The sequence below is a fragment of the Rattus rattus genome, chromosome 9 (genome assembly GCF_011064425.1).
Source record: "Rattus rattus isolate New Zealand chromosome 9, Rrattus_CSIRO_v1, whole genome shotgun sequence".
Lineage (NCBI taxonomy): Eukaryota > Metazoa > Chordata > Mammalia > Rodentia > Muridae > Rattus > Rattus rattus.
Genome location: NC_046162.1, coordinates 66,222,904 through 66,239,991, shown reverse-complemented (window position 1 = coordinate 66,239,991; position 17,088 = coordinate 66,222,904). Strand labels below are relative to the sequence as shown.

General features: G+C 50.2%; 1 protein-coding gene across 2 annotated transcripts; it reads left to right on the top strand.

Moving 5' to 3' along the window:
- Nucleotides 1-5: 5 nt before the first annotated feature.
- Nucleotides 6-14,951, top strand: Afmid (arylformamidase). Of its 2 annotated transcripts, XM_032912308.1 has the most exons (11): nucleotides 7-108; nucleotides 2,405-2,495; nucleotides 8,751-8,855; nucleotides 8,941-8,989; nucleotides 10,612-10,697; nucleotides 10,777-10,849; nucleotides 10,972-11,069; nucleotides 11,231-11,309; nucleotides 11,396-11,537; nucleotides 12,288-12,392; nucleotides 14,386-14,944. In XM_032912308.1, the coding sequence occupies exons 1-11, from the start codon at nucleotides 49-51 to the stop codon at nucleotides 14,416-14,418; spliced, it is 921 nt and encodes a 306-aa protein (XP_032768199.1). In that variant the 5' UTR covers nucleotides 7-48; the 3' UTR covers nucleotides 14,419-14,944. The 2 variants fall into 2 exon arrangements, with proteins under 2 accessions (XP_032768200.1, XP_032768199.1); XM_032912309.1 differs by lacking the exon at nucleotides 12,288-12,392 and having other exon boundaries at nucleotides 6-108; nucleotides 14,386-14,951.
- Nucleotides 14,952-17,088: the final 2,137 nt, after the last annotated feature.

Below are 17,088 nucleotides of genomic sequence, written 5' to 3'. Positions count from 1 at the left end.
TCAGTCCAGTGAAAACCCTGGACTCGACTAAGCCCTCGGGATCTGGCCATGGCTCTTCCTTCCTCTCCTTCTCCCGGCCAGGCTCCGTGGAGGACCCTGTCTTCAGAGGTAGGTGTGGTGCAACCGCCCGGAGCCGAGACTGGAATTTTAGGAATTTTAGGATGCCCACAAACCAGATTTCCTAACCTCGAGTGCCAGATTTCTTCATTTTTCCTCGTTACAGGGTAATTTTAGCCTGTTAGTCTGGTTTTAAAGACAGCGAAAACTGAAGTCCTGCAGAACTAAGGGGTTGAGGGTTCGGACCTTATTCTGAGGTTGTGCAGTGTAGGGGTCTATGTTTCTGTAACCACAGTCTGAAAGATGCCAAGGCAGGGGTCCCTGCTGTGAGTGGCTAAGCAAAGCAGGCACCTTCTGGGACAGACAGACAGTCTTGAGAATTTCCCTGCTAAAAATCCTCTGGCTCACACTAAGCATGCCCAGAAACCTTTGCACTCAGGAGTTTGGGGTTGGTTACTCTGCCTGACCGTGGTTGCTGCAAGAGTTATCTACGGTGGTGTACACAAAGCACGACAACCCATTTTGGCGATTTCTGAAGTTAATTACCATTCCGTTATGATTTCTTGACTGGTTGGCTTGTATTAAACGGGGTTCTTCGTTTTGGTCGCAGACAGACATCATTTAGAAACTGTTCAAAGTTAGGAACATTGTGTTGTCGGTGGTGGCCCATGCCTTCAATTCCAGACAGACGAAGACAGGCGACTTGAGTTCAAGGCCAGCCCGGTCTATAGAGCCAGTTCCAGGACAACCAGGGCTACACAGAGAAACCCTATTGAAAAATCAAAAAAGAAAAAAAAATAGACTTTTTTTTTTTAAAAAATCAGTCATAAATCCTAGTATTAAAAAAATGAAGGCAAAGAAAGGGCTGGATCGATGGCTCTACTGTTGAACATTCATTCAATGCTCTTCTTCCGGAGGACCGGAGTTAGATTCCACCCATCAGACAGCTCACAACTTCCAGCCCCAGAAGGGACTACTCCCCAATTCTCCCGGGTTGTAGAGGGGGCTGCACCCCCGAGTGGAAGGGCATTACTCTTATGTTGAGCACACGGGTGAGCCTCTGCTGGGGCGGGAGGTGGAGGTGTGGCTGGAGGCAGAAAAGGCTTGAGGGAGGACAAGTTCTAGTGAGACGCCCAGATGATGTATGCATTTCAGAAAAAAAGATTTCTGGGCAGATGTGTATAATCTCAGCACATCCTGGAGGCTAGTCCTCAGACAGCCACATAGTCACAAGAGGCTCTATCTCCAGAAAACAAAAGGACAACAACAACAAAAAAAAATGAGGACGGTCCAGTGCCAAGCCCGGGCCCTGGCATCCAGCAAGGTACCTTACCGGTACCGACCTGATCAAGAGGGATGTATAGCACCTAAGGCGTACACTCAACAGGAAGAGGCAACTGTGCTTGAGCAACAAGGCTTCTCGCACACCTCCCTTCTAGCCCTCTAGGCGATTAGCACGCCCATCATACCAAAGAGCAGGAGTCCTAAGCTGGAGACAACCAGTTAGAGGTGGAGGTTGACGGTGCTCAGCCCCGGGCCTTTGTGTGAAGACGCAGTGTCTTCAAGATTCCGTTGTTCAGGAATCTGTCTCCTGCTTGCTTTCTCTGTTACGTGTGGGCGTCTCACATTCTCCCCGAGTGATGTTGGAGATCGAATCCAGCACCTCACACGTGCTAGGCAAACCCTCCGCCGTTGAGTTATGTCCCCACCTTTTACTTCGTTTATTTATAAACGGAGTCTCACTCTCTAGGCCTGGATATCCAGAAACTTGCTCTGCTCCTGCCTCAGCCTCTGCCTCCACAGAGAGCTGGGATTACAGCGGCCGCTTAGCCACACCTCAGCTGCATAGCCTCCTGCATCAGCCATCTGGCTGAGCGACATTTGTAAACTGACCTTTGACTTCTTCTTCCTTACCTCTGACCCTGTGACCCTGTACGTGCCTGGGGTCAGACTACTGTCCTCCCAGGAAAACAGTCCGTACCACTTGATCGGTTATGGCCACACAGCTGCCTCACCTCCTGTGGTCTCAGTTCCTATAGGAATGTGGCCCCCCCAGTGCCATTTACAAACCTCATGTCTCATGAAGGCTGTTAGCTGGTTAAAGGCATGGTTGCCACTAGGGAACCCCTTTGTCACCCTTTTGGAGGCATCTTAGATGTTCTGCTGAGATACCCAATGGGCAGCTAGTGGAGGGAGTAGGGAATGGAAGCTGATGGGGCTTGAGAAAGCTGCTTGCATTACAGGGTCTTCTCAGGGCAGAGAAGTAGAGAAGATCAGCCATCACGGGCAGGTGGGGTCAATGCACCCCCTGAGAGGGAGAGTCTCACAGGGTTCTGTCTGTCCACAGGAACTGGAGAAGCAGTACTCACCCAGCAGATGGGTCATCCGCATGAAACCAGAGGAAGTTGTCCGGAATTTCATGCAGATAGGAAGCCAGGGTACTGTGGGACTGTCCCAAAGGGACCTCGATGTACGGCCGCTTCTCTGGGGTTGGGGAGGGGGCTGCACCCCTGATTGGAAGGGGATTTATTCAGTACACTGTAGCTGTCTTCAGATAGGCATCAGATCTTATACAGATTGGGCCACCATGTTTGCTGGGAATTGAACTCAGGACCTCTGGGTGAGCCTCTGCCATTTCTCCAGCCCGGGCATTACTCTTATATTGGGCACATGGGTGAGCCTCTGCTGGGGCAGGAGGTGGAGGTGTGGCTGGAGGCAGAAGAGGCTTGAAGGAGGCCAAGTTCTAATGAGACTTCCTGGTTGGCTAAGGGCCTTAAGCTCTAAAGCTATGGTTCTCAACGCATAGATTGAGGCCCCCTTTGGGGATTGAATGACCCTTTCACAGGGGTTGCCTAAGACCATCGGAAATATCAGATATTTATATTACGATTCATAACAGTAGTAAAATTACAGTTCTGAAATAGCATTGGAAATAATTTTATGGTCGGGGGTCACCATACCACGAGAAAGTGTATTAAAGGGTCGCAGCATTAGGAAGGTTGAGAACCACTGCTTTAAAGGGACATTCTATGGTTGGCACGGAAATTCAAACTAAAAATAGCAAAGAAAGCGGGGTACTGTTACTTTTTTTAAAAGGTTTTTTTGTTTTTTTTTTTTTTTGTTTTTTTTTTTTTTGGTTTTTTGTGTTTTTTTTTTTTTTTTTTGTTTGTTTTTTTTTTTTTTTTTTTTTTGCTGTTGTTCTCTTTGTAGCACTAGCTGTCCTGGAACTCACTCTGTAGACCCGGCTGGCTTTGAACTCAGATTCTCCTGCCTCTGCTTCCCAAGTTCTGGGGTTAAAGGTGTGCTCCACCACTACCCGCCTCACCCAGCTGTTTTGAGTTTAATTTTTTTATTTTATTCTGAGACGGGACCTTTCTGAGTAGCCTAGGCTGGCCTCAAATTTACTATGTAACCCAGGCTGGCCTTGAACTCATTAACTTCCTGCCTTAGGCTCCAGAGTGTTGGGATTACAGGTGCCAATCACTATGCCCAGAAATATGATGGGTGGGATTCTTCCCAGCATGCACTGCCCTGGGTTAAACTCTCTGTCATAGAACTGGCACGGTAGTGCATGGCTGTAATACTAGCACCAGTGAGGCCGACCAGAAGTTCAAGGTTATCCTCAGTTACATAGTGAATGCTAAGACTGGGATACGTGAGACCATGATGGGGGGAGGATCAAACCTTTGTTCCCTTTAAAGCAATCAGAGCTTGGGTCTTCCCTCTGCCCCAGGGTGCTGAGGTGCTGTGGTAGCTGCAATCCTTGGTGAGGCATCCATGCAGGGTGGGGAATTGCTTTGAGGTGGAAGTAGGCTGTGGGAACAGTGGTGAGGTGTCCTTGCTGGGTGGGGAACTGCTTTGAGGTGGAAGTAGGCTGTGGAGACAGCTGTCTGTCTGCTCAGAGTGGGAATCTGAACGCTGGCCAAGTGCCAGGTCTCGGCAGACTGACCAAACCCTTGCCCTTGGAAGTTTTCCAAATAGAGAGAGGGGTGTGGGGAGGATCAGGCTTTGGGGGCCACCACATGCATATTCTCCTTGGCCCCTTAGTGTGGATTGGAGCTGTTTCTGGACTCTGAAGAGTCCTCACTGTGGCTGTCACAGTAGGTATGCGGAGATGTGTGGGCTTGGAGTGAGCACATTCGCCTTTCTTTCTTTATTTTTAAAAAATTTATTTATTATATATAAGTCCACTGTAGCTGCCTTCAGACACACCAGAAGAGGGCATCAGATCCCATTACAGATGGTTGTGAGCCACCCTGTGGTTGCTGGGATTTAAACTCAGGACCTCTGGAAGAGTAGTAGTCAGTGCTCTTAACCACTGAGCCATCTCTCCAGCCCAGCAGGAGTTAAAAAGCCAGCCCAGCAGGGGAAGGAACTCACTAGCCAAAGCCCAGAGCTCAGACTAGGCCACTGTGCTGGACGCTCAGAACCCTCTGTGGTCAGCTCTCAGGAAGTGCTAGCAGGGCTGTCCTGCTGGTGCACACTCCCCTCCCCACCCCCACCCCCAATCTCAGCGCTCACAGACAGGCTCCTCCAATGCTCTGTGCTTTCCCTGCTCACAAGCTTACCTTTCCCCATGATCCTTGGATTTGACTGAACTCTGAGACTGAGCTGCAGGCCCTGTTTTCTACCCTAGCCTTATCCCGACCTCTCCATCTTGTGGGGGATGACCGTGTACTTCTGATCCTCCTGCCTCAACTCTCCTGTCACTACAGGACTACCCCGATAGGTTGGTGTTTTATTTGTTCCAGAGTCTGTAACAAGGACTGGCGGAACAGCACACACACACACACACACACACACACACACACACACACACACACGTTCAATCCCAGGGTTCCTTCCCCAGCCCCCAAAACAAACAAGATATAGAGACTGGTACAGCTCATAACTGATGCTGACATTAAAACCTGTTTGCAGGGGCTGGGGAGACGGCTGGAGGGAGTGGTTAATCTCTGGCAGCTCTTCCGGAGGACCTGTGTTTGATTCCTAGCACCCACGTTGTAGGGCGCCCTCCTGTGGTGAACAACGGTACTGCGCATGCGCAGGCTTTGCGCCTGGCATCAGTTGGCCGGTATTATGCTAATGAGGGAGCAGCACCATGCTAATAAGATAACTCATGCTCCACCAATCCCTGAAGGACAATTAGCATAGCCTCAGCCTGCTGTCTATATAAGGCGAGCGCTTGAGGTTCCCCCCTGTCCCTGTTCAAGAGAGCTGTACAGTAAACGCTTTGCTGCAAAAGGATCCTGGTGTCCGCGTGCGTTCTTGCTGGCGAGACGATAGCGCGGGACAGCACGCAGCCCACAATTGTAATTCCAGCTCCAGAGGGTCTGACAGAATTCTCTGGCTTCCTCAGGCACCAGGCATGTATGTATGCATATGACGCTCAGACATACCTTCAGGAAAATACTCATAAAATCAATTAACTTTTTTTTAAAAAAAAAAGCATATTTACTAAATGAAGTAAAAAAATCAAAATGCACCAGACTCTGAAGGCTGGGGAGACAGTTCAGTGATTAAGTGCATGCACTGCTCTGGAAGAGGATCAGAATTCAGTTCCCAGCTCACAACTGCCTCTAACTCCAGCTCCAGGGGATCTGAAGCCCTCCTCTGACTTCCACAGAGAACTGCACACGTGCGCACAGAGAGGCGCATATACACACATAAATAGAAATAGAATAAGTCTTAAAAACACAAAAATCGAGTCTTATCATTTCAAGAGGCTGAAGTGGGAGGTTCAAGGCCAGCCTGGGGTACGTAGCAGTTCCATGTCATCCTAGATAAATGTGTCTCAAAACTGCAGAACAAAACAGTGTACTTTGCCATCCGAGGATCCCAGATGTTGAAATTTGTAGATAGGAGGAGTTGTTCAAGGTCACCCTCAGCTAGGTAGGACTCTGAGCGAGCCGAGGTTGCATGAGATCCTGTCTCAAACCAACAGAAGTTTCCAGAGAGAGACAGCATGCTTGAGTCCGTGCGTATAACCTGTACTGAGCTCTGGTTTCTGCTTCCCACTGACCAGTCCCTCTGCATGCTTGGATTCATTTGCATGGCCTCTGGCCCCTGCTTGCACTGTTAGACTGCCAACACAGCATTCCAGTTGGCTCTGGACCATGACTTCTAGAACCTGGGGCTTTGTCTGTAAGCATTTTGGCTCTTTGGGTTATGAATATTTAAAGTCTACTTCTCTCTTTGTTACGAAGTTTATTCTGGAGTGTCTTGAGAAAGCCCTCTTGTGTTCCTACCTATGGGTTCAGAGCCTGGAGGGTATTCACACTCTGGGGGAGGTTGTGCATCACCTCAGATTTGTGAGCGTCGTCCCAGCCGGAGGCTGGTCCTTCCTTGTTAATTAGGTCAGCGGTGCTTTGAATATCTGAGACTTCAGCCAAGAACAAAAGTGTGGTTTTGGCACCAAGATAATCTAATTCAGCCAGGAAAGTTGTCAGGACTCTTAATAAAATCACTAGCTTTTGATCAACCCCTGTGTTGACGAGACCCTGAGGTACACACTTCTCCCTGGTTGGAAGCGTCTGTGGAGGACACCACCGGTTCCCTCCTATTGGCAAACAGGGCCAATAGTCACACTTCCTGGAGGTGCTTAGTCCCAGGGTCAGGAGGTTTGTGACACCCTAAGCTAACCCCATGCATGGCCGTGGTTGGATCTCAGCCAGGGAGTGGCCCCAAGGGATGCTGGTTGTGACAGATGCTGATGTCGCAGGTTTCAGGGGTTCAAGGAGGAACAGGAAGAATAGAGGGGGTGTCACTACCTTCCAGGGACAAAAGAAGGCAGAACCCACCAGGGAGTCTCAGTGCTGGTGGGAGGGGGAACCCTGAATCGAGATAGGCTGTGAAGGGAAAGTCCTGAGCAACTGTCTCAAAGAGAGGAGCAGGGGGCGGGGCAGGGGCGGGGCAGGGGCGGGGCAGGGCACAGCCTTGTGGCTGGTAGAGAGAATGACTGTGACCATTGTATGGGACCTGTGTGATCTATGCTTGTTCTTTTTTTTTTTTTTTTTTTGGTTCTTTTTTTTGGAGCTGGGGACCGAACCCAGGGCCTTGTGCTTCCTAGGTGGCGCTCTACCACTGAGCTAAATCCCCAGCCCTATGCTTGTTCTTTACCTAAGGAAATACTTCTGTTTGTCTTGGGACAGGCTTGCTCTGTAGCACAGGCTGTCTTAAGACCCAACTGCCCCAACCTACCGGGTGCTGGCAAGTCACAGCTGAATCTCTTCTCCTGGGGCCCTGGTTCTGTGTGGTCTCTGTTGACTCCAGGTTCATGAAAGTCTGTTTTGCTATTGTCCTTTTATGAATGTGTGCGGAGTGTGTGGGTCTGGGAGATTGAACTCAGATCTTCAAGATTGGTGGCAAACCTCTTTACCTGTTGAGCCATATCACTGGCTCCTAAGGTGCCTTCTTTTTGGAAAAAAAAAAAAAAATTATTAGCGTACACTGTAGCTGTCTTCAGACACATCAGATCTCATTACAGATGGTCGTGAACTGGGATTTGAAGTCAGGACCTTTGGAAGAACAGTCAGTGCTTTTAACCACTGAGCCCAGCCCCCTAAGGTGCTTTCTCAAAGTCTGGTTGATGGTTAACATATCTGGAGTTGATCTTTTGTGGTGTGAGGTATGAATCATTTGGATATTAACTCTCCCAGTACTGTTGCTCTTAACCGCCGAGATTCTACCTCTCCACAGCCAGTTTTTGTTTAACATAATAAAAACCTTTTTTAGAAGGCACTGTCTCCAATTCAAATGTCCCTGTCCCTAATTGGATGGTCTCAAGATTATCCATTTCAGGGTGACAAAGATGGCTCAGTGAGTAACTGGTGCTTGCCACGGGAGCCTGGTAACCTGAGTTTGATGGACCTTTTTTGAGACCCACAGGGAGACAGGTGTGGTGGTGCACACCTTTGATCCCAGCCCTCCAGAGGCAGAGGCACGCCGATCCCAGAGTTCAAGGCCAACCTGGTCTACAGAGCACATTCTAGGACAGCCAGGACCACACAGAGAAACCCTGTCTTGGAAACACACACATCGAACACTTTTTTTTTTTTTTCCCCGGGGCTGGGGACCGAACTCAGGACCTTGTGCCTCCTAGGCAAGCGCTCTACCACTGAGCCAAATCCCCAACCCCCACATCGAACACTTTTTAAATCGATAAATAAAAGTAAGGCAAAGACTGAGTCTCTGGCTCAGTTGATGACGTGCTCTGGTCGAACGTGAGGACCTGCGTTCAGACTTGGTGGCAATCACACTCCACACACACGAGATCTCTGCTGACCTCAGTTAGATCCCTAGTAACCGTGGGGACGAAAGGAAAGGATAAATTCCCCTAAGTTGTCCTCTGACCTGCACAAGCATACCCCGACACATTGACACCTTAACATGTACACACAAGCACACTGAATGAATAAAAATAATTTAGAAAATACGCCGCTTTTCCCAACACCTAGGTAGGTGTGTGCTATCTAGTGGCGAACGGAATCAGAGGGCACTGAAGTGGCGGCAGCCAGCCGCAATGCCTTCTGGGACCACGGGGGTCACTTGCCCGCAGATGTCAGGGTGGGGGCGGGGCTCCAGGCGGAAGCTGCCTCTGCTGACCACTTAACCGCTGAGGAGGAGGCTGCTGCAAACTGCCCAGAGCTTGCAGTATCTGGGCTTAACTGACAGCAACTCATCTGCCTCTGCAGCCACCCAGAAGGCCCGGGCCACCAGGAGGAACCAGCTGGATGTCTCCTATGGAGATGGTGTAGGGGAGAAAATGGATATCTACTTTCTGGATGAGGATTCCAAAGGTGAGATGGGCAGGGTGCGGGGCCCATGGTCCCCTGGAGACTGCCGGGTGTCTGGCTCACCAGCGCCCCCTACCGTTTGTTACAGCTTTCCCCCTCTTCATGTTCTTGCATGGAGGATACTGGCAGAGTGGAAGGTGAGTTGGAAGATGTAGGTTGACTAGTGAGCATGAGTCACCCTTCCCCAGGACAGTGTTCCGGAGCTGACACATTACCAGACTGCAAGAAGAGAAGCTCGACCTTTCACATCTTGTGGCAGGAAGTCAGAATCGAGGTGCTGAGGGGCCTGGCTAGAGGTGCAAAGGGAGTGGTGTGCTCTGGCTGGGTGTTCCTCAACTTGTGGCCCTGTCTCAGCTTTTGCTTTCGTCCTCACATGGTTACTGATGCGTGTGTCCCAGAGCTCCCTCTCATAAACACACCACCTCAGGGCTGGACACATGGCTCAGGGGTTAAGAGCACTGGCTGCTCTTCTAGAGGTCCTGAGTTCAATTCCCAGCCCCCACATGGTGGCCCACAACCATCTGTAATGGGATCTGATGCCCCCTTTCTGTGCGTCTGAAGACAGCTACAGTGTACTCATAAATAAAAAGCTAGCAAAAAATGTTTTTTAAAAAGGCATCGTCTTAGATTTAGATGTCCTTATCCCTATTTAGATGATCTCAAGATGATCAATTTCTAATTTGCAAGATGGCCCGGTGGGCAAGGGACTTGGAGTGTTTGGTGCTTTGGAAATAAGAGCAGGGAAGCTAAGGCAGCAAGTTCGAGACCAGCCTTGTCTCAGTAGACACGAAGCAAGGTGGGGTGTAGTGGGTCAGTGGGACCTGGGTTGCATTGCTGGTACTGAATCAAATTTAGCATGATGGCACGTACCTCCGATTCCAGCCCTCGGGAGCTGGGGAGGTCGGGATCAGGGTTATCCTGGGCTACATAGGGAGTTTGAGGCCAGGCTGGGATACAGAAAACAGGAAGTTTGTGTCTACTCACGCATGCTGCATACACACTAAATGGATAGACTTGGTGTCCCTGTGTTGAGAAGAAGGGTGTTTGGGGTCTCGGAGGACACCGCTGTTCTGAGGACCGTCCTGAGATGCCTGTCAAGGGAACCCTCCCGCCCCACAGCGCACTCATCTCTTTAATTTTTCGTCTTATTTGGCCGTTGTATTTATTCCACTGTGCTGTGCTTTTCACCTTCAACTCTCACAACTTGCAAAGACAGGGAACATAATTGTCCTGTTTTCCAAGGGAGGAAGCCAGCCTGGAGATTAAAGTCCGTAGTGAGCACAGCCTGTTCTTTCCCTCGGCACAGTGTCCTGTGTGCATGGGGTTATCTGCCGCAGGGCGTGTGTGTCCAGGACCTGAGGGACCCAACGTCACAGTCAAGTTGTCTCCACTTATCACGTCTTTATCTTTCATTTTCTGTTGCTTCGGTTTTTTTGAGACTGGGTCTCGTAGCTGAGGCTAGCCTCAAACTCACTAAGTAGCTGAGGGTGGCCTTGAACTCCTATTCTTCTGCCTCTCCTTCCCAAGTACATATTATACGCATCATCAGCATCAGCATCATTTTGTGTGTAGCGTGTTTGCCTGCATGTGTGTGTGGGCGCCACGAGCCCGCCTGGTGCCTGCAGAACTAGGAGTTCCAGATGTTCATGAACGTCCATGTGGGAACTGAGGGATGAACCTTTGCGCGCTGGAAGAGTAGCCAGCACTCTTAACCCACGGGCCAGCCTCCAGCCCCCTGGCCGCTTTTGTCTTTCCACAGTAAAGATGACTCGGCGTTCATGGTAAACCCACTGACGGCACAGGGAATTGTGGTGGCCGTCGTGGCTTATGACATTGCACCCAAAGGTAATAAGGGTGGCCCCTGAAGATTTGGGGGCCAGAGCCCCCCTCCCCGGTGGATTCTGACCGAGCATTTTGCTCTCAGGCACACTGGACCAGATGGTGGACCAGGTGAGCCGCAGCGTTGTGTTTCTGCAGAGACGCTATCCGAGCAATGAGTAGGTGTCTCATGGAGGCCCTCTGTAGACCAAGGGAGGGGTAGATCTGTGGAGCCCGACCCGGACTGGGACTTCCGATGCCTTAGGGAAGTAGCCGTAATCCAAGTCTCTGTCTCACCCAGGGGAATCTACCTCTGTGGACACTCTGCGGGAGCTCAACTGGCCGCCATGATGCTCCTGGCCAGCTGGACCGAGCATGGCGTCACACCCAACATCCAAGGTTCCTTATTGTTTGTCAAAACAGAATCTGGTATCTGACCTATAAGGGCTCTGTGGGTACGGGAAGAGCTGGCCAGACAGCTCTTACCCTCTCTGGAGCCATGGAGGATTGGGCAGCTCCGTCTAGGCCCAGCCCCGGGCCTGAGCTCCTCTCCTTCACAGGCCTTCTCCTGGTGAGTGGGATCTACGACCTGGAGCCCCTCGTATTTACCTCCCAAAATGACCTTCTGCACATGACCCTGTGAGTCACCTGCCCTCCCTCTCCTCCAGTACCCCCACCCCAAGGCCTGTCTCCCCTCTGCCCTGACCTCCACTGTCCCATCCCAGGGAAGATGCTCAGAGAAACAGTCCGCAGCGACTCTTGGAGATGGCTCCAGCACGGCCTGTGGTTCCAGCCTACCCTGTGCTGGTGGTTGTGGCTCAGCACGACTCTCCAGAGTTCCACCGACAGTCCAAGGAGTTCTGTGAGGTACCACCCACAACCAGCTTAGCCCCTGTTCAGCATCGCGTGATCTCGTCTCCCTCTCTGGACCTGGTGGTGCACATACGTACTCCCAATTACTCCAGAGGCTGAGGCGAGAGGGTCATGTGGTCAGGGTGTGCTGTAAAGAGAGCTCAGGGCTAGCCTAAGGAACTTAGTAAGACCTTGTTTCAAAGTTTAAAAAAAGAGGGGGCGGGGCTGGAGAGATGGCTCAATGGTTAAGAGCACCGACTGTGGGGCTGGGGATTTAGCTCAGTGGTGAGAGCGCTTACCTAGGAAGCGCAAGGCCCTGGGTTCGGTCCCCAGCTCCAAAAAAAAGAACCAAAAAAAAAAAAAAAAAAAAAAAAAAAAAAGAGCACTGACTGCTCTTCCAGAGGTCCTGAGTTCAAGTCCCAGCAACCACATGGTGGCTCACGACCATCTGTAATGGGATCTGATGCCCTGGTGTGTCTGAAGACACCTACAGTGTATAAAAAATAAATAAATCTTTTAAAAAATATTAAAAGAAAAGAGAGAGGTTAGGGTGTAACTCGGTGATAATGGGCTTGGTAAACATAAGCCAGGCTCTGGTGGAATCCCCCAAGGACTGTAATAAACACAAATCCTGTCCACCCAGACCCCAGGACAGTCATTTTCTCATTCAATGAAACCATCCAAATAAACTTGCCGTGCACCAGACACTGAGAGCCACCTCCCCAGCCACACTCTTATGCCCGCCCCACCCCCATTTCTATCCAGACACTACGCCTTGCAGGATGGAAGGCCTCTTTCCAGGAACTGTGTGGTGTGGATCACTTTGACATCATAGAGAATCTGACCCGGGAGGATTATGTCCTCACCCAGGTGAGGCTCACCCCTCCCTGCAACAGTCTTTCTACATGGACTGCGTGGATCCCACTCCCTAACATGGCCACCGTGGCCAGGGCGGCAAGAGCAGGGGAGAAACACTGACCCGTGTCTAGATGCAAAAGCCAAGGCCAGCTCCACAGAAGGGCATGTGGCTAGTGTTTATTAATTATTGTTGAGACAACGTCTCACTACATAGCCCTTCTAAATAGATGCAGCTGCCCTCAAACTTGTAGTGATCCTCCTTCCTCAGTCTCCTGGGGCGCTGAGATTAGAGGTGTATACAACCATATCAGGCTTGCTACAACTTTGACACAGAGAATACCATGAGCAATTCAGAGAAGCCAGCAGGATGGCTCACTAAGTGCTGGAGAGATGGCTCATGGGTTAAGAGCACTGACTGCTCTCCCAGAGGTCCTGAGTTCAAATCCCAGCAACCACATGGTGGCTCACAACCATCTGTAATGGGATCCGATGCTCTCTTCTGGTGTGTCTGCAGACAGCTACAGTGTACTTTATATATATATATATATATATATATATATATATATATATATATATAAATAAATCTTAAAAAAAAAAAAAAAAGAAGGCTCACTGGGTAAAGAAAGGTACTTGCTAGGGTTAGGGATTTAGCTCCGTGGTAGAGCGCTTGCCTAGCAAGAGCAAGGCCCTGGGTTCGCTCCTCAGCTCCTGGAGAGAAAAAAAGTACTTGCTGTCACACCGGAGAGCCTGGGTTTGACCCCCAGGACCCACGTGGTGGAAGGAGAGAACCACTTCTCGCAAGTTGTCTTCTAACCTCCACATGCGTGCCATGCTGTGTGAACATACGATAAATAGTCCTCTTAAAGTCCAAGGATAGGGGTTGGGGATTTAGCTTAGTGGTAGAGTGCTTGCCTAGCAAGCGCAAGGCCCTGGGTTGGTCCCCAGCTCCGAAAAAAAAAAAAGAAAAAAAAAAAAAAAGTAAAAGTCCAAGGATAAAGCTGGACATGGCGTCATATGCCTTTAGTCCCATGCTGGCGAGGCAGAGGCAGGCAGATCTCTGAGTTTGAGGCTGGCCTGGTCCTATAGAGTTCCATGACAGCCAGGGCTACCCAGAGAAACATTTTGAGGTGAGAGGGGCCAAGGATAAATAGAAAAATGTTGCCAGAAAGCTGACAGGGATAATTCTTTTTGGTTTTTTTCTCCTTTTGCTGATAGGATTGGCTGGCTTGATTTTATTTTCAGGTGCTGGGGATTGAGTACTGTATATACGTGTGTGTGTGTGTGTGTGTGTGTGTGTGTGTGTGTTGACATGAGGCATCTTCAGACACATGTTTTTAAAATTTTAATTATTTATTTTATATAAGTACACTGTACACTGTCGCTGTCTTCAGACACACCAGAAGGGGGCATCAGATCTCATTACAGATGGTTGTGAGCCACCATGTGGTTGCTGGAAATTGAACTCAGGACCTTGGGAAGAGCAGTCAGTGCTCTTAACCACTGAGCCATCTCTCCAGCCCCTGACAGACTTTTTTTTTTTTTTTTTTTTTTTTTTAAATTCTTTTTTTTCGGAGCTGGGGACCGACCCTGACAGACTTTTAAAACACCTTTCTGTTACACTTGCCTGTCTACTCTGTGTATGTGTGGAGGTCAGAGGCTGACTTGCTGGAGTTGAGTATTCTCTTCAACAGTTCTGGGATCAAACTCAGGTCGTCAACTTGGTGGCAAGCACCTTTACCCGCTGAGCCATCTCATTAAGGTTTTGAACCTGTAATCCTTCTGCCTCCACATCCTGTGGACTCCTGGACTAGTTTAGACCTTTTATTTGCTTGTCTATTTATATTGAAACATGGTTTTACTATGTAGCCTGGCTGGCCTCACACCCAGAGATCCACCTGCCTCTGCCTCCCAAATTTTGGGACCAAAGTTGTGTGCCAGCACCAACAACCGTTTATTTACACAGCCATCCATTCCTGGGCTTTTCTGTCTTCTCTTCCCCGTGCAGATCATTTTGAAAATGATCTTCCAGAAGCTGTGAGGACACCCAGTCCCCAGCCTGCATGCACCTCAGAGAGCCTCCAAAAATGAAGTGACCGTTCCACCTCACGCTGGCTTGCCTGTCCACCCTGTATAGTCTCCCTGCTGTGAACACACTCTCCTCTCCCGCCATTCTTCGCCCCACCGAGATGGAACTCCGGGGAAAGCCTGCAGATTGTCACTGGGAGATACACACAGCCACCACCTGGCCAAGTCTGTCCCCCCAGCCCCACCCCGAGCCTGCTTACAGGGCGTGGCAATCACCCTCTGGCTGGCTTTCTATGGGAGTTAGCAGTATCAGTGTGGACTGGCTGCGGCTGAGGCTGTAGCCGAGTGCTGGAGTTCTGCCTATCTCCTGCTGCAAGAGAGGGTGGGGTGGGGAGAAGGGATGAAGCCAGAAGGCCAGACTGGCCAGACCGGCCAACCACTGGGGGATGTAACTCAGTAACTCACTGGTAGAATGACCAGCCAACACGCATAGGATCGTGGGTTTTAACAAGGAAACCTGGTATTAACAAGGAAAAAAAGAAAAGAAAAAGGTGAGTGGGGGGAGCATGCCCAGTGGACATCTGAATCCCAGCACTGAGGCAGGAGAATTGCTTGTGAGTTCAAGATCAGCCTGGACTACAACGCTAGACCTCGTCTCAAAAAAGAAAAGTGGCTGGAGAGATGGTTCAGTGGGACAGAGTGCCTGGCACTGAGCCTCACAACCTGTGTTGGGTCCTGGGGACCCATACGGAAGCAAACAACCATGCCCCTCCCCCCATTGTCCCTTGTCTGCCATGTATATGTGTTTAGCACACACACACACATCCATACATGATGACGATTAAAAAGAACCCATGTCGGGGTGGGATTTAGCTCAGCGGTAGAGCGCTTGCCTAGCAAGAGAAAGGCCCTGGGTTCGATCCCCAGCTCCGAAAAAAAGAAAAAAAAAAAAAAAAAAAAGAACCCATGTCTGTGCCCGCTGTGTGAACCGTCAAGGATTTCCTCAGAACTGCACCATCCCAGTGAGGCCGCCTGCACTGAGACCTGTGTGTGGCAGGTTTCCCCAGACCTAATGCCTGTTTCTGCAGCACACCCCGTAGCCACTGGTCCTTCTGAAACAGCGGGTGTGGGATACTCTATTGGGTTCTTGTAGCTACCACCCTTTCCTACCCCAACCCCTTCCCAACCCCCAGCACTAGGAAGGTTAGAGGGGAAAGGGGGGGAGTAGATGCCCTGCTGGTTAGGGGTGTCAAGATCCTTGAGGCAGCAAGTTTGACCTGCAAGTCATCAGACAGTAAAATCAGCCGCAGGGGATGCAGCAGCCACCTCCTCTTGGAGCTCTAGCCTTTTTATACCCCCTCAAAAGTCCCCAGAATTCCAAACGTGAGCTATGTGCAGTTGGCTGACCGACGCCTCTGCCAGGGCACAAGACGAATGACCGCTGCTGTGGACAGTCTGAAGCAACGCCATACCCCACACCTGGGATCAAAAACAGAAGCACAGTCACACAACTGGGTTTTCAAAGAAATAAAAAATTCTCACTACGGTGGGCATTCCTGCTTCCTTTCCAAAGCTTCTCTCAAACACGCCTGGTGGGGCCTGCCAGCAATCCCAGCACTTGAGGGCTCTTTAGCTCAGGTCTAATTTGTGATGGGTTTCTCTATGTCTGGTTTGCTTTTTATGTTTCTGTGGTAAAGGCCATGACCAAAGCAACTTGAGAAGGAAAAAATTCATTGCATCCTACGCGTTTCAGTCTGTCATCCAAGGAAGCCAAGGCAGGACCTTGAGGCAGAAACGACCAGAGGAAGGCTGTGTACTCTCACTCCCAGCCTCATGCTCAGCCACCTACAGTCCAGCCCTACCTGCTTAGGAATGACACCGCCCATGGTGGTCTGGACCCTTTCACATGAATTAGTAGTTAAGACAGAGTCCTACAGACATGGCGACAGGCTACTCTGATGAGCAATTCCTCAGCTGACAGTTTCTCTGCCTGGATGTGTGTTCAGGTTTGTGTGACGTTGACAGGTGACACCATCTACAACATCTTACATCCTGAAGGTTGTAAGCAGCAGAAAGGCCGAGTTTCCATGCCTTCCCCTTTCCCATTCTTTCCTGCCAAATCGGAGGCTCATGCTGAGCAGAGAATTCATGTGGAGTATCTGCGTGTTCTATCATTGCTCCTTTGTGTGCGAGTCCTTTGTGGGCAGACATGCTAAGCCCTAGTTGTGTCTTATCACCCACTGGGGACTGTGTAACCAGTTCTCCCCCATCTACTTTGGGGTTTGTCTGTCCTTATCCGGGTATCAATGGTATCATATGACTTTTCTGAGAGGATATGAACAATGCATCTACTTACCTCAGAAAGGGCACCAGCAACAGACCAAAGGAAGGTCCCATTGAGTCTAGTACCCAGGGTGTTTATTACTGACAGGGGACATGGTTGACTCAGGGCAGCTGTGTCCCTGAAAAGCCCTCACAGCATGGGTGGCGTGTGGTCAGCTCAGGCCTTTCAGCATTTACTGACTTTATAAGCTAGGAGCCAGACCTCGAAGCTCCCCTGTGGTTCGGAGCTGAGCATTGCTGAGCCTTCTGGCTCCCTACAGGAGCGAATGTTTCAACCTAGAGGAGATAGCTAACTACAGCCATCTAGAAAGGGTCAAACATCAGGGCCGGAGAGGTGTCT

Bases quoted from the DNA above. Each gene is read 5' to 3' on its own strand.
- Afmid (XM_032912308.1), top strand. From the start codon at position 49: ATGGCTCTTCCTTCCTCTCCTTCTCCCGGCCAGGCTCCGTGGAGGACC. The intron at 2,496-8,750 runs GTACTGTGGGAC...CTGCCTCTGCAG, and splicing joins CATGCAGATAGGAAGCCAGG to CCACCCAGAAGGCCCGGGCC. The intron at 12,393-14,385 runs GTGAGGCTCACC...TTCCCCGTGCAG, and splicing joins AGGATTATGTCCTCACCCAG to ATCATTTTGAAAATGATCTT.